The sequence below is a fragment of the Ixodes scapularis genome, unplaced genomic scaffold, assembly GCF_016920785.2.
Source record: "Ixodes scapularis isolate PalLabHiFi unplaced genomic scaffold, ASM1692078v2 PGA_scaffold13__105_contigs__length_92229423, whole genome shotgun sequence".
Lineage (NCBI taxonomy): Eukaryota > Metazoa > Arthropoda > Arachnida > Ixodida > Ixodidae > Ixodes > Ixodes scapularis.
Window position 1 is genome coordinate 45,064,582 of NW_024609839.1, and position 24,904 is coordinate 45,089,485.

Here is a 24,904-nt window from a genome sequence, read left to right on the forward strand (position 1 = left end):
TTCTTGTGGCATACAGGATACAATGTTAGAGTGGCTTTAGGAGTGGCAATCTTTCCGGGGTTAGCCGAATATTGAGGTGGCAACGAGTTTTAGAATTATCTCGATGCGGGAAGAGTTAGGTTCGCGCAGCGCTCCTTATTTCAACTTATTACAGACACATAACCTTTACTTGGAGCATTCGCAACATCAGAAACCTCGCGTCTAATGCGCTCTTAAAACAACAGCCGTCATCTTGCGTTATCCGCTTAGCGATTAAGCAACTGAGAACTTCTCGGGCTTGGGAACACGTCTTTCGCTGATTGGATTCTTTCGCGACAACAAGCCACTCGCGTCCCCACAGTCAATCCGGGCATCGAACGTTTTGCGAGATCAAGCAGGCGAGCCGTCAACTTCAAAAGGCCAGCTTAAAAGAGAAACAACAAATATCACAAAAGTCGGGAACATAAAAATGGCCAGAGACGGAGTGTGTTTTCAGACAAAATATTAGTTCTCCGGATATTCGTGATCGAAGGATCCTTGTCCCCCCCCCACCCCCCCGCCTTTTCCCCTCCTTTCATTTTGGTCCAAGCCGGCTCTTCATCTCCAGCAAGCGTTCAGTCAAGTACTGGCAGTTCTTGACCGACGACAGCTTGCCCAGAGGCAGCTCCACTCTGCTTTAGTTTCCTGGAAGTTGGTGTGTGCTGAAAGACAATAGAAGAAGGATCGTCAGAGCTTACCTCACCACTTAACCCAGCCGAGCGCCTAAACGAAGATGGGTTGAGAATGGTCGAGACACTGACATCGCAGCCCGGTTCAGCCCCATGGTGGTGAAGTCCGAGACCTGCGCCATCCTCCTGGCCTGTCTTCTCCTATCAAATCTGACGCAGCCGTCGCACGCAACCAATAGCTACGTCATCATCCAAAGTGACAACAGCAGCAACCAAAGTACGTTCACTGGTAGCGAAGAGGTCATCGAAGCAATTTACCCCAACGACACGAGTGACTTGGACGGTGCTCGCAACCAGACCGGATTGCCCCTCTTCACTTTGGTGGTCCAGGACAAGGCGGACGGTACAGAGTCTTCTAGCTTTCCGGAGTTTGATGCCTTCCCGGCGAGAAACGAGTCGTTGGGGGTGCTGGAGTACAGGGAGTCGTTCCCTGTGCGTTCCTTCGACTTTGGTGCGAGAAGGAAAGTTTTGTACGTCCTGGGACTCTTTGAGCTGACGGGACCTTGCGATGCTGCTCGCGGAGGGCCGTCCGAGAAGGCCGCGGCCAACCTGGCCATCAGACACGTCAACGAGCGTGATGTTGTGCCCGGATACCGGCTGGAGATGTACGACAACGATACAAAGGTACTGTATGTTTCAGAATGTCATGTACAATGAATATTTAAAAGACCGTTTTTACATTTGTGAGATCGTGACAATGTCCGTGACAATAAGGGCCGGAAGCAAGAAACACTATTTGCAGATATCTTGTATACTGCATTTTCTCGACTATAGTCCGCACGGTGTATAGTCTTCATAGACAAATTGCGGTATGGAAAGAGTTTTGTTAGATAGTTCCCACTTATTGTCTGCCCCTGGTGCTTAGTCGGCACGTAAAAACGTAAAGAAGTGAACCTTGACAAACACCTGTTTTATTAGCTAAGTAAGAAGCTTGTATTGTACATTAATCATCATTAACGTATTCTGGCATCCACAAGCTCCTCCACGCCTCATGAACGCGATATAAATTCCTTGCATAGTCCGCATCGCGTATAATTTACACATTCAAAAATTCGCGGACGGGAAGATACGGCACAAACTGTGATAACTTCTTTGTGATTCAGCGTCTCTAACTGGTCACATTAAATATATTTGTCAACAACGTCTGTGTTTTTTTCTCTCGCGAGATCAGGTCGTAAGGTAGTTGTAAAACGCATTGGCTGACGATGGTGAGCCAACAATTGCGGTTACCAAAAATACCTTCGTTTTTTTTATCGTTTGATCTGTTTACTAATTGAACTGCGTCATGAAAGTGGTCGGCTTCTGCCAACGAACGTAGCCGATTCGAAGAAATACGTGGACATCGAAACGCTTTATTTTAAGGCTTCTGCGGCCAGGCACACCGTACTAAAGAAATGGGTAAGCGACGGACTTCGGTTATTATCAAAAGCGTTTTAATTGCGCGTAATCATACCTGAATGTCAAGACAAACGCGTAATTCTAAAATGATGCACCGTTTTTCTTGTGATTTTACATAATTGGGAGGTTCGCCTTTCACTCGCCTTCATTTGCGCGTCGCATGCCGTAATATCATTGCATTTGCACTTCTTAATAATTGTGCCCGAAAATGTGATAACTCTCTTCGCCTTTTAACTAAAGTTTGTTATATTTTTAGGTAAGCTATCTTGACGAGTGCTGTACTCTTACCTCGTAATAATGGCTGTCAATTCAAAGAATTTATTTTTGATTGTTCTATTACTTCGCCGGAACACATTGTACCTTGTTTCGTTAAGGTAGTCTGGAGTAGGAAAGAATGCACCTTCATAAAGCGGACGAGGAAAAGTTCAACATAGTATCACATACTAACATTTTACTATGTTTTAGTTGTCATTGAGTAAGTGAAAGGATGTAGCATTCTTCGTCAGAGTTGCATGAACACTTAGTGATGTACAAAGAGGACGCCTTGACATCCTGTACTAGATGAATGTGCGCTGATTATTTCATGCAGCTAAAGCTGCATTGAGCCGAAGAGAGACGAAAATAAAAACACACAAGACAATATTGGAATAACTAAATAAGTTGAATTGATCCCGCAGTTAGAACAAAAAGAAAAACGAACAAAATTAATTGAAATTGATTATAAACTGCGCTGCCAAGAGGACAAAGACAAAACTGAGACAAGGGAATAAGGACACGCACACGAGATGCGCAAACTAACAACTGCTTCTTTACTTGCATCCCACAGGTGTGGAAAAACACTTGCGAAGATCAAACGTAAAAAGGAGTGAAAAAAGAAAACCGGGATGAAAAAAACAGAAATGCGCTAGAGTTGTCCCTGCTCCAGCGCGCTGCAGCCTATCTTTGACAACACTTCGGCGTGTTGTGTGGCTCGAGCGTTGATGCTCGAAGCACACGGCATGTTTCAAAAATGTTTGTTTAAAGAGCTGGAACGAATTGGAGAGAAATTTACCAACCGCTTTATTTCGTCTTGTCACGGAACACCGCCCGCACCGAACAGTCCACGACGACCCTGAGTGTCTATTCGGAAACATCACCCCTTCGAAAACCCACGGCAGTTATATATTTTTATCAACGAAAGCACACGCGATAAAAGCCGATTTCCTTCCAATACAGGACGACGCAAAACACCGAATGTGTGGAAAAAGAGGCCCCGAAAAAACAACCCCAATTCGAAGAAATATTACACACCAAAAACACGAAACTGTATGGTCATAGAGGTCTCGGGCTGATCACTTTAGGCAGGTATCTGCGTGCGTGGAAAATAATACCTCCTTAGTAGCTTCCCAGCGGTGTATTGAGATACAGTTGTGCTTGCTCCATATTATTTTAATTTTTTTCAGGAAGGTGGGTCGGTGACTCAATGTTTTAGCGGACCTTCGCTTGGAGCACAGGGCGCAAAAGCTCGCCCTGCAGAACCCAGGTACCATTCCGGGGATCGATCTCCGCCCACACAGATGCACCAACAACAGATATAGGCATGCGCATATTAGTACACTCATGCAAGCACACATACATGATGACATTCATGCAAGCACACATGCACGCATGCCTTTACATGCATACGTGCAAGCACACATATATAATTGCATTATACCTACATGCACGAAAGCACACATGCAAGTACACATACGCAATGACTTACATACACGCATTCATTTACGTACGTGCACAAATGCGTACACGCACGTATGCAGACGTGCCTACATTCATATATACATGCACAGATTCATGCACGAATGCCATTAGTATTAATATATACATACATATGTATACACGCGTACGCATGTACATACATGCATGCGGAGATATACATACACAACCATACAGACATGCATACATTGCAAACCTTCACACCTTAACAGTCAACGGTGAGTTAGTCCGTCTTGAGTTTGGGTTTAGGGTCTCCGCGGTAGAAATTTTGAGCAGTACAGAAAACCCGGTAACCTGCCGCCTTTTGAAGTGCACCAGGCCGTCACACGAGCGCACGTCCGTCCAATGTTCATGCATATTGAAACACTCAGGCACGAGAGCAACCCTTGCGCGAATATACACACAAGTACAAATGTTGGGAAATTTATACAAATGCAATTTATTATACAGTAAAGCTGTATCTTTGAACTAAAAAAAAAAAAAGAGAGTATGCACAGTTGAACTGAATATTTGTCCTTGGTATTTTTAACAAGGTTCGTCTGCATTCCTTTTAGGCATGGACTTTAAAGGGAAACGACCTTGTCCCGGTTACGAGAGTCGCTATCCTCGAAACGGACAGGAAATGAGGGGTTCAGTGCTTCAAGTGGGGTTCATTACCCACATCGCCCGATTTTGTAACTGAGTCCGCACTGATTGGACTTGGATGTTATGTCGAGTACGTATAGGCATATACGTCACCGCTTTGTACGATTCTTTTCATTGTCCCCCGAAGCACGTACGAGGAATATAAAAAAAAAGTAAGGTCGAGGAAAAAAAAATTGACCTGGGGAATGCAATAAGTCTGAGTCAAGGGGAACCAAACGGTCGAGATTCAATCAATATATTCGCTTTCCTTTTTGCCACTAACAACGTAGAAAGAGTTGAGTGATCGCACCATCACCTTACCAAAACCCTCGAAGGAGTGTGGTTCGAATTTGTTCTAAGTTGTACCATAAATATGCATGCTCTCGGGGACCTGCTAAAACATATTGTTTAGCGAACGTCTACTGCGCTTGAGCGTCGCCTACGCAGAAGGAGCACATGAGAGTCACTTCTGCGGAATATTTTTACGCGTTATCGTATTAAGAACAAAAACGACATAGTACCTCGAAAAGGTTGCCGTGTTCTTGCATTGACTATGATCGCAATTCCAACTTTTTACCAGGCAGCAGGGTAACACGACATCCACAGCTCCCTTCCAAGACGTCCGCCCGTTTTTAAACTTACAGGTTTACCTTTTCTCCGCTTTTCTCGAATCGCCTTAGCGTGCGGCTGTCACCGACGACGTGATAACAAGCAACTATTATACTGTGGCGCATGCAGGCCTCCCCGTCTTCCCAACCCGCAATGAGAATGCAGGGGTGGAACGGCTGCGCCATTTGCGCCATTTTGCGCCAGACGCATATGTCTGCGCCATCCTGCGCCATGTTGCAGAAACTGCGCCACAGCCAATACCTCGCGCCATTATGCGCCAGATCGCAAAACGTGCGCCAAGAAACTTTTTATTTTGTCTTGGTTTCGGTTTTATTGACTCGATTCGCAACAATGAGCGCGTTCAGCCTGGTCGGCCTTGCAATCCTTTGTTCTGTTTATTCTCCCTGTGTATCCCGAGTCGGAAGCGCGCGAAAAAACTCGGATTCTAAGCGCCACACCACCTGCGACTGGATTGTTATTCTTCAACCATAAGCGGTTAAGCAAGTCGGCTGAGGTGAGGTCGAGTCGTTAAGCGTCAGATTGCCTGAGGCTCTGCGGCCCGGGATCCGGACGTCAGCCAGTTGAAAACAAATGAGCAAGATTTTCCTTTTAGTACTTCGTCGTTAGAAGTTGGAACCGCATTCTCGCAAGATAAATCGTGATTTGATTGAACTGAAACGCGGTCCGATCCGAAACCTTTCCGGCCAGCAGCTCTTTTGCGAGTGATAGATCTGCTCGGCGTACTTTAACCTTGCTCCTGCTTATCGCTTCAAATACGATAACTTCGTTAATCGTAGTCTGCTGCTTCGTAATCGAGTTGCACAATAGGATAAACGCAAAATTTGTTGCCCTGTTTCTCCGTGCAACTGCACGTCCATTGCTTGCGTACGTCACGGGGTTCGCACATATAATTACTATGTCAAGCACGTGTGGGTTGTGCGATAAGCAGTGCTGGTTTGCATTTTGAGCAGCTGAAAGCCACTCAGATATTATCAAGGATGCTATCTTCAGAAACATAGGGTATTTGCTTTTTGATTCTCATTAAGACTCACAAAGTTTCAAGTTTTCGCATCTGTTACACTGTTATCCCATCTACCTAAATCCCTAAACACTCATGTTCATCTGTGCTGCTAAGCACAATCGAAATTTCTCCCGTGCTTGTCTAAGACACAAGCTGAAGTGCAATGAAAACTGATCTGAGCTGCTCCTAGCCTGCTCCAGAACGTAGTTTTAGCTGCTCCCAACCTGCTCCAAAACAGCTGTTTCAGCTGCTCCCGTGGCTGCTCCCAGGTACATTTCATGAGTTCCACCCCTGGAATGGTACGTCTTCGACGACGCCGAACGCTGACCACGTCGGTAACTCGCAGTCGCAGACCCGCATTAAAATCGGCTTTTCTGTTGCCGTTGTGTGTTTGTGTTCATTTTCCCTCTCGTTCTTCCTTCTCCCTCATCGCGACGGACGTTCACTAACGTTTCACTTCATGCGAAACTGATTTTTGCGTACGCGCGCAGTGCGCGCACCTTGTGTGAACACGGGCGACTTCGTTTGAAACTACGCGTCGACACATGTAGAAAGACCCGATACGCGCCGACAGGATCAGAACCACAGGGTATCTTATTCAAATGCCCGGCCAAGCAACAGACTGCAGCGCGCTGGAGCCGGGACAACTGAAGCGCCTTCCTGCCGTTTGCATCGGTAACTATATGCACCAACACGCTGTTACCCAATAAGCCGGTGGGGGCACTGCCCAACACAGCGTCACCGCGGGGGCATGTCGTCAGGGAGTTGAGCGGAGGTATAGTGGCTTGTAACGATAATGGCGCTTGCGGAGAGGGAGCGTTCAATTTCGGGACGACTTCGTCGTTGTATTGCTTTCTTCCTCTTTGCAAAGAACGAAGTCACGGAAATGTTGCCGCCATGCGTGCAGTAAGTCCATTTTGTCCGCTCTTCAGTTCGCTCCCAGAGATCGATGAAGGACTCTGATGTCGCGCTGGTCGAGCTGTAGTCATTACGTTGGATAGCTCACCTTGCCACCGTTGCAGGACGCAAACCAGCTTCCAACGGGTATTTCAGAGAGCGAAATCGCGTCCTTATCACGCAATAAGAATCCGGATGTCGTCAAGGCAAACTTCGTGAGATATGTATCAACGTTAAGTCTACACAAATAAGTAGAAGTTTTTCCACGCAATGAGGAGAGAGGAAGCTTCAAATGCTTGCCCTGTCCTCGAAGCACGCAGTACTACCTCATTTTCTATTTCATAACTAAAGAAGCAACAACACTACAATTTTGTCTTCATTAGAGGAAACCTAAGCCTGATAAAGGAAAGAACAGGTAAGGGAAAGAAATATAATAATAAAAAAAATATAAACGCGGCACATTCTTCTGAAATATTTTGAAAGGTCAGACAAAGCGATTACAGCCCAAGCTCGGCAGGTCAAGGCGTCTTTTCTCCTTTATTAAAGCTCTTTCAAGCGTAGACGCAAATTCACGAGCGGGAAGAGCACGTCATTGACTTTAGAACACTTGAGAGCGAAACGAACAAGATGACTCATCGCTTTCTTTGTTGAGCTCGGGTTATCCTCTCTTTTATTCACACTTGGCCGAGGTGGTGCTTTCAAAGCAGGCGTCCTTTGAGAGATCTTCCTTTATGCGGTCTTCCTCTTTACTCTCGACTTCGGCACCAGGAGCACGCGTGAAGGACGTGGCGGCTTGAAAGGCTTGGAAAACGTTGCCAGAAAAAGACACCTAATCCTGGCGTCCGTGATGCAAATATTTTTTTTTTTTTTTGCGGTCCTCAAACGTTATTTACGATGAATACGCAATTGGAATTTCGGATATCTTTAAACTCAGACGCTATCGTCATGTTAAGGGTTGGCAGTATGACCTTTAGAACTTAGGATGAGTTCATGACCGGAAACGTCGCAGCTCAGCATCTATTCTTCCGTTCATCTGTTTGACTTAGGGGAGGCTCCCTGGTCCCTGTTTCAGAGTAAAGACAAATTTGCTGTATGAAGGTTTAGTCCGCGCGAACGTAGTGTATGATGAATTGAAGCGACGTGCCTCTTTGTGTATAGAGTGGTCAATCAGACAGTTCAGAATGTTTAGAAAACATAATCTACAAGGTGTGTTTCCTTCTTAACATAGAGAACTGACGGAAAGCGCACACTCTGCTGAGTGTGTCTAGCTCGAGCCAACAACGTCCGTGGCTTATCTTCGATATCTCCGATTCATAGAGTGCGGTGTAGCACGAATTGCACAGTCGTCCATATCCAAATCGAAATGACGTTTCACGTCGCGAAACAGCACGGTCAGCGTCACGGCGGAGGTTGTTTCTTAAGGGTCTAAACTACCGAACCCAAAACGCGTTTTCAACAGTTTTTCTTTTAGCGTCCTATTTAGCCCATTTATTGAAAATTGTCCCGAAGAGGTAACAATGCCGAGCGCAAGTTCGTCTGCTTTCTTTGCAGGGGTTGTGGTGACATCAGAACGCCGAGCTCTGATTGGCTCTGATTGAAGGATAGTGCGTAGGTCTAACCACTATCCTTCAATCAGAGCCAATCAGAGCTCGGCGTTATGACGTCACCTACCCACTATACTTCAATCAGAACCAATCACAGCTCAGCGTTCTGACGTCACCACAACCCTTGCAAAAAAAAAAAAAAAAAGCAGACGAACTTGCGCTCCGCACTGACGTCACAGAAACCGCCTCGTCATGTTTTCGTATCTACCAATCCTGGCGGCTGGTGCTACAGGTCTCGCCAAGAAGGTACGAATGATCGCGTGTGTCGGTTTGTCGTCGTGACGCCCCAATGCTCTTAGCTGCCGAAGCTTCCGTGGACTGCCAACCTGGGGAGCCACCTGCAGCAAAACAGGCGTCTGCCGCATCCACCACCGCTGCTGGGACACCGCCAGGTTCGCAGCCGGCGACAGTGCGAAACTTCCATGACGTCATCAAGCGGAAATCGAAAGACCACTTTTTTCCCGACGCGTGAAAACACACAAGTCGGAGACGCGCTACAGGAACCGTAGTCTAAACATGTTTTCGGCCTCGTCGTTTGCAGAGGTCTCCACGTAGGTTGGAGTAGTCGGCTCTTCCAAGTGCTTTGCGGGAAAGGAGACGCTACAGATTCCTTAAGGCCCGTTCACACACTCGCGTTCGCTGATGACCGAGTGCTTGTGGTCTATTACGCCGAGAGAACACACTGACACGCTGGCGCCATCTATGAGCTGACCCTGCAACTGCATTTCAGTAGAGTTTCGTTTTGGCACGTACTATTTACGTATGTACACGTAATATTTGTGAAAAATGCTCGCCAATAACATTTCAAAGGTTTTCTAGCAAAAAAGTAAAATAAAAACAATGCGCCACTAAAAAAAGTAAATAAATAATATATGGGGAATGTCCAAGTATTTCACGACTACCCTATACATGGCGTCAGTAAGAGATTTTAAATCTTTTGAAGAAGGTACACAGTCGTAACCGATTGAGAGTGCGTGAAACAGCGTTTTGAGGAAAGTTGACGAGGGAATGAAACTGCCTTTCATAAGACAGCGATTGCACGCTTGCCGTTCAGAAGAACAAACAACAAAAAAGAAACACGTTTGTTATGCGTGCTCGGAGAAGGCCGCCCGACAGAGCACGTGACGCAGATATCGTGGTACCTTGGCTTCCAGACGACCTCGGCCACGGTCACCGAGTGACTACGCCGATGTCTCCGATCTCATTACACGGCATCCGGTTCTGTGGAATGGCTTGTCGACGAGAGTTGTGCTTTCGGATCACGCTGGTCGCGAGCACGAAGGTCGTCAGCATCACGCACACAATCCGGACGGACACAGAAAGACACGAGACGCGCTTAAAGGGGCATTCGAGACGACTTGAGACTTCGTAATTGCCAAGATGTCTTTTGGCTGCGGTCCCACAGCCGCAAACAATAATGCCGGTGCTAGCTGCGCTTCGGCTCATGTTCGCGGTAAATATGTCGCGTCTGTGCGGAAGTAACGCAATTCGTTATAATTGCGAATGAATGGGGCCATTCATCTTTAAAGCCTTGGGACAAAATGTGATATATATCTCCGCAAACGTAACTGGTTATAAGAAAGAAAAAAAACAGATTTTGATATATTTGCAGACATGCCTCTATGTGATCTAGGTTTACAGATTTCTAATGCGACCAAGTCGCGTCCTGATTCTATTAATAAATATATAAATTACACATGCAGTCTCCGGTTTACGTCTCTTTTCGAACTAGTGCGCACACATTTTTATATAATTTACTGAACAGTGTATTTTTTTATACCAATTAAAAGTGTCATAACTCAGTGTGTGTAGCCTAGCTTGTAACTGAGCAACGAACTTCGAGGGATTATTTTATATGAACCTAGCCACTCAGCATAAAAAAAAAAATGAGAAGCGCCACTGCAGTCCTTTAATCCTAAAATCTGCCTTAAAATATCTTAAATTTCAAAGTTTCATCCTAGGAGTCCTCAGGTTTTTCAGATAGGATTTTAGTAGCTAGTCTGATATTTTAAATTTTGTAGTAGCGGAACTGGAATGGTCCTCTTTAAGGCTAATTTCTTAGTATTCGTGTTCAAAGTCGTTTAAAGTAATTTATTAATAAACCAATATTTTGATCGAAGTCTTGTAGACCCTGATATGGGGAACAAAAAAAAAAAAAAAAAGAAAAGCATACCAGGGTTTACACGATGTTGATTCATTACCAGCTCACCTGCACTCTATCACTGCTTATACTATTTTGATGCTTGATTATGTACGCGAAAAACGCAATTCAGGGAAAGCGAGAGGTATTTTGAAAGGAAATGTGTTATGAGAAATTTCATTAATCCTTTTAAAATCATTTTCAACAATCACATTTTTTTTTTTACAAAAATTAACTGTTTTAAGTATCGAATATTATTTTAGCTGTAGCAGACGATACACACTTGTGCCATCTTTTGCTTGTATAGATAGGCAGTTCCAAGCGACGTTCCCGAAGACGATACGGATGGCGCCACTAATCATCGTTACAACGTTGCCAACTTCGGACGTTTCAATACCGATGTGCTGCGGCGTTGTTGTTAGATCTGCATAACGCGATCTTCCATGGGTGCGGGCATGACTCGGCAAATTATTCTTTTCACACTTTTTATTTTATTTTAGAGTTACTACGAGTCAAACCGAGTTTTGTTCCAACAGTTCCGACAGCTCCTGAGTATCGGACAATCGGCAAGGTCATTCCTGTTCACAAAAGCGGTGATAAATCATCTCCCTTAAACTATAGGCCAATATTTCTAACTTCTGCACCTTTTAAAATACTCGAGCACGTAATTCACAAGAAGTGATCTATCCACCTCGATTTTATTTCATTTTTTAACAAAGCGGAGCACGGCTTCCGTCGAAACTACTCCTGTGAAACCCAGCTTCTCTGACTAACAAACGATCTGTTCGCTAACCTTGATTCTGGCTTCGCCACTAAAGCTCAATTTCTCAACTTTGCTAAAGCTTCCGACAAAGCTCCACTTAACCGGCTGCTCCTAAAACTGTCGTCATTAAACCTTGATGATAATATGCTCTTCTGGATTGAATCTTTTATCTCCCAACGTCGTCAGCTTGTCTATATTGACGATCATTCATCTGCTTTGGCACCCGTAATACCTGGCGTGCCCCAGAGAATGGTGCTTGGTTCATTACTTTTCCTCATCTAGATTAACGACATTCCATTTCAGATATCTTTATCCAAGTGCCTCTTGGCCTACAACTGCGTACTTTAGTGGAAAATAACATCCCGTCACGATTCTTTAACACTACAAAATGACCTCAACTTAGTACGTAACTGGTGTACTATGTGGCAGATGACGCTTAACACCAGAAAATGTAAATACATGCTCTTCTGTCATTCCTCTTTAAAAACCTCCCCTGATCTTACTCTCTGTAATATTCCTCTCAACCTACCGATGCATAAACGTTATCTCGGTGTCATCCTCAGTCCAAATCTCTCCTGGGAAAATCATAGTAACTCCGTTGTAAGTTCCGCCACCAAAAGCTTGGGTTTACTTCGCCGCAATTTCAAACCGGCCCCTCGTCACTCAAGAGAGCTCCTCTTTTTCCCTAGTCCGGTCTAAATTAGAATACTCATCATCAATCGGGCAGCGCCATTAAGCTACTTTAGCAGACTACATTGAATCTGTTCAAAACCGTGCTGCACGTTTTATTAAGTCCGACTACTCAAGTGTTTCTAGTATCTCCCAAATAAAATTATATCTTTCGCTCCCATCGCTTCTTTTCCGTCGAAGACTCTTCCGTCTATGCATTCTGCATAAAGCTTTGCATTAACCATCTCAAAATCAGTCTCTTCTTTCATCTCCGGCTTATCTTTCTTCTAAACTGGATCATTGTAATAAAATAACCCGGCCGCAGTCTCCCTCCACAGCATGCCCGTCTTCCTGCCGCAATTGTGGACTGGAATGACCTTCCTTAAGACATCGTCACCATTCAGAACCCCAGTAAGTTTCGAGACGCAGTTTTCATTATTGTAACACCCACGCTCCTCTCTGACGCGTTATCGCCCTGAGGGTGTTGTAAATAAATAAATAAATAAATAAATAAATAAATAAATGAGCTGTAGGATTATTAGTACCATGCACGTTTGCGAAAAAGGCGACCTCTTTCTATAGAATAAGGATGAGAAGGTATTAAAATAAAAATGCAAATAACTTTTTTTTTTGTGCGGAATAGCGCTAATGATGTGACCTCCGAAAAATCACACAATAAGTAGAAATAGCAGGAAACAAATCAGAAAGGGGGAAAACAGAAAGAAAAGTAGATAAAAACACGGACTTGGATATAGGCGAGATATGTTGGCCTTGAGTTTGAATGAATCAGAAGGCGTCATTTATGAAATACAGCTGAACTTTACAGCGTCGATTATAGTGCTGCAAGCGCAATTCTACTCGAGAAAATATGCTGAGCCGGGTTACACCATTAAACCTTCACTACGGGATCATGAAAGTAAAAAGAGAAAGCTGCAGAGGCTGCTCTGTAATTTGAGACGAGGGCTGTATGTTTTATTGTATCTATATTTTTTTTGTTTCAGATAAATATCAGTTTTAAAATTACTTTTTTTCGGCGTACCTTTTTACTGATTGTGGCATCATCAACATACCTATTTATCAAAGTCATGGTAAACCCATTATTAAGTCATGGTAAACCCATTATTAAGTCATGGCAAACCCTTCCTAGATCAGTTACGTCCTTTTCCAGGAAACGTGAAATTCTGAATTTTCCCTATGTATTAGATTCTATTGATATTACTGGCGTTGAGGTCATCCGTGATCGAGGCGTTTTTATTGATCCTGCAATTAATTTTAATCATCACGTGACTACAATTGCGAATGCTTCCTTTAGAGTTCTGTGAGCCATTACGCAAGTGAAATGTTGTTTTTCTAACCCACTTTGTATTCTACGTTTGTTTTCTTCACTGGTGCGTAGTCGTGTCACATATGCCTCAGTTGTCTGGAACTGTATTGTAGTGACAAATTCATGTGTGATTGTAAGTGTTCAACGTAAATTCGTTCGTGTATTATTTGATCGTTATTTTTAACCCAATTATTTCTATAGTTATGGGAGGATTTGTGAACCTCTAAAGTTAACCATTTCGTCGTTTACCCTGAGACTGGGGGGTTTTTAGAAGAGCAGAAGTAACAGAAAAAACAGACAGGTCTCAAACTCAGCTACAAGTTTATTTCAACAACCTCCTCTTATATAGTTCGTTCTCGTCGTCATCAACCAATCACGTACGACTTGTCCTCTGCACCGTGACTTTACAGGTTCCACTCTATCACAAAAGAAGCGGACACTATATAAGAGGAGGTTGTTGAAATAAACTTGTAGCTGAGTTTGAGACCTGTCTGCTTTTTCTGTTACTTCTGCTCTTCTAAAAAAAAAAACAGTCTCAGGGTAAAGGACGAAATGGTTGACTTCCACCAGCTAGCCTGTACTTTGACTCTTTTCTCTAAAGTTAGACTTGTTGCACAACAGCAGCACAATTCGTGGACTTACCTATTTGTATAAGATTGTAAATGGTATGATTGATCCACCAGATCTACTCAGTCACATATACTTGCACTTTCCTCGTAGGTCTAGTAGACTTTATACTTTGTTTTACCCTACCGATTTTTACCATGCTATACCCTTGACACGCCCACAACTGATGTAAAACCCTTTAGAACAGATTTCTGGGACTGGTAGTCTTGCTATTTTTGATGAAGAGCGTAAATTTCGAAAGTGTGTTGAGACTATTGTTTTGTCCTGACATTTCGTTTTTATCATGTTTAAAATGTTACTACTAATTGACGCATTGATAAGTGCACTACTAAGGAGGCGTTAAGCTGTTGGTGGGCCACACAAAATAAAAACGAAACAAAACAAACTAACCTCTAACGTGCACCTTATTGTGTTTGTCATCTAGTGGTGCAAATAATAATTATTATTATTAATAAATAAATAATTAATAAAAAGCATCGCACAAGCCTAATGCTGGCTTTGATGCGCCCGTTACGCTACCCTGTTTTGTGCTACATGCAATAAAAGTATTTATTATTATTATTATTATTATCACCGAAGTGTGCCATTACAGAGACAAATGGTTAGTTCCTGGAAACTAGAATAAAGACTGTGAGGATATATATGCATACAAAAGGGGTCCTTCAGGGTTTACCTACCTTTACGTACAGCTCCGGTGTGCAAAGGGATCCCGATGCCCAGGGAAAACCGTTCCGCCCGGCGTCCCATCTTGCGGCCGACGGTTACCGGCAAGAGCGTTTGCCGCGCGGGGGTTCGCCAACGCTATGCCAAACGCGATTATCCCAATCTCCAACAGTGTTTCTTGGAAAACATGGGCCGTAAATGTCACGTTATGGTTGACCGGGCCGCAGTCGCACGGGGCCCGCGATGCCCGCCGACCGGAGGGAGGTCCATGGTAAACGCCCGCGCCTCGTCGTCGTCGGGCGCTCGGACACGCACGTGTATGGCCAGATCTGGTCCCCAGTAATTAATTCGAAAGCATTAACTGTCCCACGGAGCGAGCCGGCGTTATCAGCCGCGCCAAACGGCAGCTAAATTCCCCTCTCCCGATGCAGCGAAGTGAAGCCGCGATCTGAGGCATACCAGCTTTGAAGCCGCGCAAAAAGTCATTCGGCTTTATGCGCGGCTTTCGGCTTTCGCATTCGGCTTCAGAGGGAGTATGTAGAAAACATGGACATATCTACCGACATCTAAGTAGCCGGTATTGGCAACACTAAATACAGTGCAAATCAGTATGGTACGCCCTGGGATCTAAAGCTTTTTCCAGAAGTCCCGGGCCGCCTTGCTACAAATAGCATCTTACCTTAGACTGCGTGAAGGAAGGTCTGTCAAGCCTGGGGCGCGCGAGCGCTTGAGACTCGACTTGAGGCGCCAGTTTAGCTGAGACGCTGCTTCTAGAAAGTCCACCCTGAGGCCATGGCGCGCATCTCGAGCGGGATTTCTCTCGTGTGACGATGAAGATTGAGATAAAAAGAATAAGTGAACGACAATCATATAATGATCAACGTCTTCTTCATCGTACCAACGCAGTCTTCATCATTGTGTGGGAGCGACGGCGCGCTTCGACCATTCGCGCCGTGCTCTGGACTTGTGATGAGAGGCTGTACATGTGCACCGACAACATGCACCCATTTCATGCACTTGCGTGCTGCACGTGCTTGGAGTTGGATGGCGTTGGTGGTTGCTATTTGTCCCTCTTGTGGCATTATGCTCCGTTTCATACTTAATGTCCAACGCGGCACCTTTTTGTGCTGGAGCAGGCGCGTGACTTCACCTAATGTCTTATTCGATCGAGAGCCACGTAAACCGCAAGATGAAGCCACATGTTCGAACCAGCAGCTTTGGCATTGTTGTACTGGTTGTGCACTAAATGTAAAACCGAGTATAAAGACTTGCATTAACGTCACATCAGCCGATATTATGATGGCCTTGCTGCCGAGCGCAGACCCAAGTGCAACAACCATTTTTCACCATTGCTTTTGAGTTTCTCGTTAAGAGCTAGTATAGGAATGACCACCATCATGGTACGATGGCGTCAAGTACGTAGCTTAGACTACGAACATGGCTAAAGATTTGGGACATTCCCTAAAATAAAGTTTTCAATTAAACACAACAACTTGATGTGCCTTCTATGATACCCAGGCACTTACAGATCGGGGGTTGCAATATTTTGTCAAGAAAAGCAGGAATGTATAATTTTGTAAATGTAACCCATGCGGAGAGCAAGCCGTATGCTTTTTGCGCAGGAGTTGCGGTGACGTCAGGACGACGCCGAGCTCTGCTTGGCTTTGATTGATGGATAGAGGGTAGACCTCAACGCAATGCTTGAATACTTTCTTTCATCCTACGATGGACTTAAAGGCCAAAGACGCGAGCCGCCATGTCCAATCACGTTTCACGCTAAACTATCACATGCTTAAAATTGATTAGGGATGGACGAATAACGCTATGAATAAAAAAGCGCTGGGATATTTCTATACACCAACTCAAGTTTGCAAAACAAGCCGGAGCGCCCCTAGCTGACGCCACCGGCACCTCGCATGCGCGGTGGACGGTGAGCAAGAAGCTCGCCGTCGCCCGTAAACAAACCAATGAATTGCGTTGTTGTCGGCGTCGGTGTGAGTCCCCGTGCCCTTTTTTGCTTTGGAATTGTTGATTCTACGTCCTCTTAACAATGTCTGACTACTTGAGCGGCTTCTGCAAAATTAACGAGGCTCGTTACGCCACAAAACTTTGCGTGAATAACGTGACCTGCGGCGATTCATTTCACGTGGACGCCGCAGAATGGGCTCTAAAACCTGACTCCCGCGAGGAGATTCACCTCGCTATTTTCAGTCGTGACTTCGCTCGGGCTGCAAAAGCGTGAACCGTGGTGGATGTCGATACTGAAAACCGTAAGTAGAATCGGGCATTACAAGTCGGTGACGGCCACTGGTAACAATGATCAAAATCTTCTTGTATGTACTTTTTACACTTAACCTACTTACCCCAACCAACCTTCAAAAGTGTTTTGAGACCTGTACTTCTTATCGCAATTACCGGGTCAACGTTTGTTTACAGGCCGCTGTCGTTTGAACGAGCTGACGACAAAAAGCAGACAAGTTTGAAAGAGCAGACGACAGTTCGAATGGATGCGCAATGGAGTGCGGGCACGAAGCACCGCGTCCCGCGCCAACAAACCATTGGAATGTCACGTTGTCGGCGTCTGTGTGAGTCTGCATACTCTTTTTAATGTTGGAATCGTCGATTCTACGTCCTCGTACAAAATCTTACCACCCTAATCGCCTGAGAGAAATTATCAAGGTTCGTTACGCCGCTAAACTTTGCATAAATAATTTGACGTGAGGCGATTCATTCACATGAACGCCGCAGAATAGATGCCAAAACCATGATGAGATCCTTCTAGCTATTTTCGGTCGCAACGTCGCTCGTGCTGCAAAAGTGTAGAAGGTAGCGGCGATGATCGACGTTGATACTGCGGGCATCTTCTAACTCCGATTCCCAGAAACCCTGTCTCCGGATGAATATGACACTGCAATACTTCGCTCTCGGCAAAAGGGTTTATTCACTCACTCATTGCCTTGGGGGGTTTCGGGATCGGGGGACGGTTATCAGCGAGGCCGGGGGAGAGTCCGCTGCCACAGCAGCTTCTCTGAGTCCCAGCGGTGGTCGTCCCCACCGCGTCATGGGGACGTTGTCGTCCAGGGTCGCCGTCCGGTCCGTTTGTCGAGTCCGACACTCAACGTAGTGCCCGCACTCCCTGCGCCAGCGTCCGGCGCCGTCCGAGCTCGCCTCCATGACCGGTCCCTTGTCTAGTCGGCAGCCCAAGCCCTCTTCCTTTGTCTCCGTTCCCCTCTTAAGACCTTCCCAAGTCCTTGTCCCGCCGACCGTCCAATCGGGAACCTTGCTGCGAGCCGACCCTCCGACGTCAGCGCTGGGTGAGGGGGCGCTTGCCCCGTTCCTCCCGGAGAGCTCGGACGTTCCGCGACAGGACGGCGACGGAAAACGGGAAGGTCACGGGGAACGAAGGAGCGCCCGACAGTACGGCGGCGGGCACCGGCAAGGTCACGGAGCGCGGAGGAGCCAGGGAGAGGGTCCCCACAATACTTAAAATCGGAACCGGGAACAGACCAAGCGTAACAAGTCGGGGATGGCCACTGGTACCAATGAGCAACATCTTGTATCTACTGTTTACACCGAGCCAACTTAAGTCTCTTGAGGCCTGCAATTACTTCTTATTACAATCACCGGGTCAAAGTTTGGTATACGGGCCGCTTTTGTTTGAACGAGCAGACGACAAAAAGAAGACAAGTTCGAAAGCGCAGACGAAAGTACGAACGATCAGGCGGCCGTGTGAATTTGAAGACGCACTGAACCCGCGAGTGGTCCGGACAACTTGGCGGTTTTCTCTCGTTCATGCTGGAACACAACAACTACATCTGGCGAGCACAAAATGTTGCCCGCACAAGCAATCGTAGCTCGACAGCGTCTGGTTTGCCCTTGCAACGGCTACTTTCCACGTTCTCGGACGAACGGAGGGGGCAGAAACACATGAAAACTGATCTGCAAACCTTCCCAGACTCTCTTGGTACAGCCCCGTCGTAGAATTTTGACGAGAAGGCAGGTTTTTTGTCTGGTTGCTCCCAAAAGAACGCAAGAATGCATGTCTCGCACCGCGACTTCTGCCCACCACCCCAGACCGAAAGTCCGCCTCAGGCGCCATCACCGCGGTGTGACGTAGGAGAGCTGAGTTCGTGTTTAGCTTCAACACTGAAAAGAGCCTGTATGTCGTGGCTTACTTCGTACAGGTGTGCGAATTGTACTTTTTTGTGAAAAAGTAAAAAAAAAAAAAAACAACTTGTGATACCCAATTCATGCAGTGTATGGATGGAGCCTGGAAAATTATGGCGCCGAAAATCTGTCTATACTTCGTTTCACCTTGAGTCCAGAGGCAGCCGACGATACGAGCCAATGGAAACAATTAGACAGCGTCAAAAGGTCACACTATGGTGTACGTCATGTTTCTGTACGTGTTATATCATTGCAGGACAAATGATAAACGGAAAAGGCCCAGTGCCTTGCACTTTTGACGCTGCTTGATTGGTTCTTCTGGCTCGTGGTGTCGGTTGCGTCTGGACTTCAAGGGGCCCTGCAACAACTTTTTGACATTTTTTTTTTTAAATTTGCACCGAACTTAAGCGCACTGAACCTTAGGGAACTTTTTTTCCTCGAAGTGCGCTTTATTTTATTAGTTATAGGCATAATAAAGTTACGAAAACAATCAAAAATAATTTCTTCATGACGACCTTGGTCTTCTGTCTACCCTTTTCTCGCGCCGGAGGATTCCCCTTGCCGCGGTGACTGAGGAATGTGGGAAGGGAGGGGAAAGTGGGGAAAGGAGGTGAGGCAGAGGAGAGAAGCTACCCGAGAACGGAGCAGTTCCTCTCCTCGACTGACGTTAGGACCAAAACGTCACGATTTCGTCACATGCTGCGCGCTTTTGACACCACGGAGCTCCACCGTAGGAGGAGGAGGTTTCCGCGTCGTCCAGTTAAAATATGACGCGCTGATATTTAGTTACTCTCTCCGTGTCCGCTCGGTTGCCCGAACCACAAGAGACGTAGAAACTGCAAAAAGGGTAGACGCTTAAATAGTGTTGCAGGGTTCCTTTAGGCTGAAGCGAAGGATAGATCTTCAACAAAAAGTCTCCGCTGTAGCGCTGAGCATGACGTTCCAGTTGCTTACGTCATGCTGTGTCAGAGAACAGTCTATTTTTTAGGTCTAGTCACTCCACGTTTATTAATTTATGTGCACCTTCAGGGCTCGAGGAATTAGAGGGGCGAGAAATTGTAACGTAAAAAAGTAGAAAAAATTACGAAGCAGATTTGAATTGATTATTTAGAACTTTTTTTTTTTATTTTTATCAGCAGGATCAAGAATTGTGCCAACTTCTTGGAGTGTAAGGAGAACTCCATAAACTTTTCAGCGACTTGTTTTTTTCCTCAATGAAACACTCACCGAAAAAAAAAATCCGTTAGTTCACTTTCTTGCAGGATAGGAAGAGAGCCGATCACGGAGTGATCTAACCATCATCCCAACGCCATGCGCACGTCGTGGTATCTTCCGGGGTCGTATACTAACTTATCTTCGACATTGGCATGGGATTTTTCTATTGTTCTTCGAGATGGGCTGACTGTGTTCTGTGTGCAAGAGAACTCACAAACACACACATGTGTGTGCGTGCGTGTGTGTGTTTCAGTGTGTGTGTCTGTGTTGTGCAGCCTTTTGAAAGAAAAGAAGATCGTATTTTTCCTCACTTCACATTGCTGATATTACCATAATGCCGGGAAATTATTGCTCTTCAAACTTGGGCAGCCTGAGCTTAAGTGCAATGATAATTATCAATTAGAAGAAAAACGAACCAGCAGATGACTCGCTTCTCCATGAGAAATGCCACCGCCACGCTGCCTCACCGGACTATGCGCCTGCTTCACTGTTGGCTTTAATAAAAGAAAAATGCACCGAATTTACGCTTTATACGTAGTATTTATTCATCAGTCAAGCCTAGTGCATGCTTCCCTTTCGGCAGCCTGCCGCTACCCTTCAAGAAAGTGCGGGGGGGGGGGGGGGGAGTAAACGTACGACATAGTCAGAGTCACAGGTTCGGATGAACACAAAGAGACTAACGCGGACGAGCTTCAAATTGCTAATTTTAACCGCAGTTGCCTTATTAAGCTATTCAGACGACACAAACACCTACCACCAGTGACACTAAAAAAAATCCCAGGAATCTCTAAAAAAACCTTTAAAGGTAAGCTCCCTCATTTTTTTTAAGAGACTTGGCTTTTTACCAGCTGCCTGAACCTTCTTGTTTTGCTCGAACTAAAAAAAAGGCTATTAGGTTCACGTTTATTATTTAATAACGGAAACTTGATGACGGGGTGCCGTAATTTTAGACCCTTCCGATTTCCCCCTCGTCCTAGAGAATCTTTCTCCATGATTCACACCGTTCCGTGTGATAACCATGAACTGGAGTGAACCTGTTACTCTCAACCACAATCGATATCGGCGTTTTCTTGGTGAAATTCGGCCACGGCATTCCATCGGGCAGCACAGGGGTCCTGCAAAATGGGGTTCAAACAAATTAAGTACTATATAGGAAATTCATTTATAGTGGGCAGGTATATATGGGGTGCTTCGTTTATGGGTTTCATGTTTTCCAAAATTCGGCGACAAAACTCGAGCTCTTCGTTTCTAGCCTGTAGTTGGAAGAAATCGATGTGTTTTCAGAAGCCATTGCGGAATTCGGAAGTTTGCAAGTTATATTGATAAATAAATAGAAATAACATGCATGAATAAATAAATGTATTAGAGCTCTAGGAGGCATGAAATGCTTCATTTGTAAAAGCAAATGCCACCAAAGTTTTGTTATTATACGCGGAAACGTGGTATTAGAACGTTTATGTTCTTTTATATTTCTTAGAATTTGTTATTTATATACGTAATTGCAAGCCCTCGGAGAAACCTTGTAGCGATCCTAGTCTTGATTGGCTTTTGTATATTCCTCATAACAGCAAAAAAGTTGAAAAAAAGTCGCCATACATCTACTTTGCCTTAAAGCAACATCTGAATTATTTTAACTTGAGCGTGAAATGTAGCTGAAAATGGTCAGGTTGCGTTTAACCTTGCGAACTGGAGCAGAGCATTGAACACTGCGTCATTCTTGTTGTCATCTATCCGCACCGGTCGTGAATCTAAGGTACGTATAAACGAACATCCACCACGGATTCAACAAGTCTACCACGCATGGCTAAGCAAAAGTAACGTACCCATTTTTGGCAAATGACGTGATCATTCTTACGAAGATCTCGCTCAGAGTCCTGTCCTCTTCTGTGAATTTATTTTTGTCTATGAAGGGTCTCAAGAATAGGTAAGGAACTGTGGTGTGATGAGGAGCGCCCATCCATGAAGGATAACCGTCCTTCCGCGACCGATGTGCGAACACGAAAGAATAAACGACGTTGTTTCTTGCTGCATGCTTCTCGCAAAACAACTGGGCTGGGCAGTTGAATACCCGGTCTGAAAGATAGTCCAGGTATGCTTTGGTCAATCCTTGTTTTTCTCCAGCGGACACATTTACCAAATACTGCTTCATCAAGTCTGGCAAGTCGGAATGCGCCCAGGAAGAGACTGCTTCACGCAAAGCCCGTTCAAGTGTTTCATAATTGATGTCATGAAATGATTCGCTCGCAATTACTGATCCTGACGGTTTGATGATCACCGCTGCACATTCGTCAGAGGTGGTCCCCACTATTACGTCGATATTATGGAAGAATCCACGTTCCAAGGCTACTTTTGGAACCTTCGGCAAGAAACGGTCGTTGTATGTCGGGAAGAAGCTATACTCTTTGGAGTTGAAGGCTTCAGATGTGGCAACGGCGAGTTCGTCAGCAGTTTTCGACTTTAGGCACCGCAAAACTTCATCAGGGTGGGTGACAAGATCTTTGTCGTGTTGTGAACAGCCAAGTAGCTTGGCAACGTTGTCACCCTTGATGACACTGCCATGGATGCTATCGACGAAGTCAAGGTTGTTATGCGACCCGCTCAACATGACTGCTCTCTTGAAGAGTCCTTTGCTAAGGGGAGATAAGATATGAGCATGAATACTCATAGCACCCGCGCTCTGGCCGATGACCGTAACCATAGCCGGATCTCCCCCAAAGACATCGATGTGCTCTTGTATCCATTTGAGAGCTAGATGCTGATCAAGAAGGCCCTGGTTCCCTTGAGCTTCCGGTGAATTGGCGTTTAGAAACCCCAAGATTCCAACTCGATAGTTCATTGATACAACTAGGACTCCCGTTAATGAAGCCAGTAGTAGGCCATCATAGTAGTCCAGAGAAGAACCGCCATACGCAAACCCTCCTCCGTGTATCCACACGAGGACCGGGCTCTTCGCTGCATCTGCTGGAGCCCAAATGTTTAGGTGAAGACAATCTTCTGTAACCTCTGCGGAGTCAGTAGTACCGTTGCGACGTGGCGCCTGGTGACAAGTAGTTCCTCTGTTCGTAGCATTCCATGTTCCTTCCCAAGACTTCTTAGGCACGGGCTCCTTGAACCGCAGGTCTCCGACCGGTGGCTCGGCGAACGGTATCCCTTTGTACTCTTCAACCAAAGTGGCGTCCACTCGTACGAGTTTGCCCCTCACTTTCCCAAGTTTGGTTTCTCGTACCACATTGGTTGCTTGACCGCTTGTCGCCTCCAGTAGGAGTAGTATCCAGATGGTTCCCTTCATTATGGAAAATTCGTTAACCTGGAAAGAGGGATAAACTGCGTTATGCGCAGTCCGAGTGATGTGCATAACTTTTGAAAGTTTCTTCTTCTAGAAAAAACTAAAATCAAAACATCTATGAGATTTTTTAAAAGGGCACTGCACAGGGATGAGAAAAACCAGATGCTGCTTCGACGGGCGTGCTTACCAGTGTCAAACACGAGCGTTCAGTGGCGAAATTGTTCTAGAGCCTCGGATAATGACGACACCGAATTCTAGAGGTAGTACTGGCTGAATAGGTGCTCGTGACCCCCTCTGTTTGTCTCAAGCGCGTGATTATCTATCAAAGTTGGAACACCAGTATATCCGGGGGGGGGGGGGGGGGATCACATCTTCATAGCTTGATGTTAATTCCAAAAATTAGGAAGATCGCGGATGATTGTTGCACGCTCTTGTTCTCTTGTTTTGGTTCTTTATTGGTTTAGACCAATGACGTCCCCAACAATAAAAAATGTGCTCAAAATTATTTACTTCTTTCGCCTATTATATTCAAAATAGGTCATATTTATTCTATATTACTTTCAATGTATTGGTAGAGTCCCGCACACAATTTTGAGCGAACGCGATGTATTTCTTTCTCACTTAGCACACCAACAAGACGTCCACGTCCTTTAAACATTATTCCATTTCAGCCTGACATCAACAGTTTTCAAAATTCTGTTTTCCCACGTACAATAACACTTTAAAATAAAATAGATGGGTCAGTTCGTATGCTCCCGTATGATGCTTTTGTTTCATCAATTTCTACAATTATCTTTTGATTAATATGCTACTGTTCTTTTATGTCTGTTAATTTCAGGGTGATTTTTTTATGTATATTGTTCGGCAAAGCTCATCCTTTTATACTTTATTGTGCTCTTTTTCCCCACTCCTACATGCTCCATAGAGGTCGCAGTATTTAGATAAAAATAATAAATAAAAAAAAATTAAGGAAATTGCCAGAAACGATTTTCACAGCCCCCAAGAACAACTGTATTGCTGAATTTGGGTCTACAAATCTGCCTATAGACTTTGCACACTAGTGGTTACGGTTGGCACGGGACAGAAACTACGTGTTTGATGCACAAATGAGCACCGGCGTTTAGACACTTACCTCCGCCTTTCGTGGATACTCCATTACACACGAGCGGAAAAGGCTGCCACATGGCTTAAAACTTAAAACCGACATTTAGTTTGTTTGGTTATTTAGGGTGCTTCCGGCGCATAATCCTGTATGTTGCGAAAATCATATTTCAGCGTTCCCTGCTAAAGTTTGAAATAAACTAGTGATGCCAAGCTTAAATACCGCGTTGATTCTTCCCTGGTCCGGTTTGCAGAGAGAAGCGAAGGAGGCCTAACATATTTGATGGTGTCTTTAAAGGGATGCTACAACAAAATTTCGGCGCTTATTTTATAGTCC

The 24,904-nt window shown here is 45.2% G+C and overlaps 1 protein-coding gene across 1 annotated transcript; it reads right to left on the bottom strand.

Annotated features, from left to right (window-relative positions):
* Nucleotides 1-21,153: 21,153 nt before the first annotated feature.
* Nucleotides 21,154-24,622, bottom strand: LOC115312004 (cholinesterase 1). Its single transcript, XM_040210757.3, has 3 exons — nt 24,599-24,622; nt 22,004-23,487; nt 21,154-21,295 (listed from the first exon to the last, which is right to left on the bottom strand). The coding sequence occupies exons 1-3, from the start codon at nt 24,620-24,622 to the stop codon at nt 21,154-21,156; spliced, it is 1,650 nt and encodes a 549-aa protein (XP_040066691.3).
* Nucleotides 24,623-24,904: the final 282 nt, after the last annotated feature.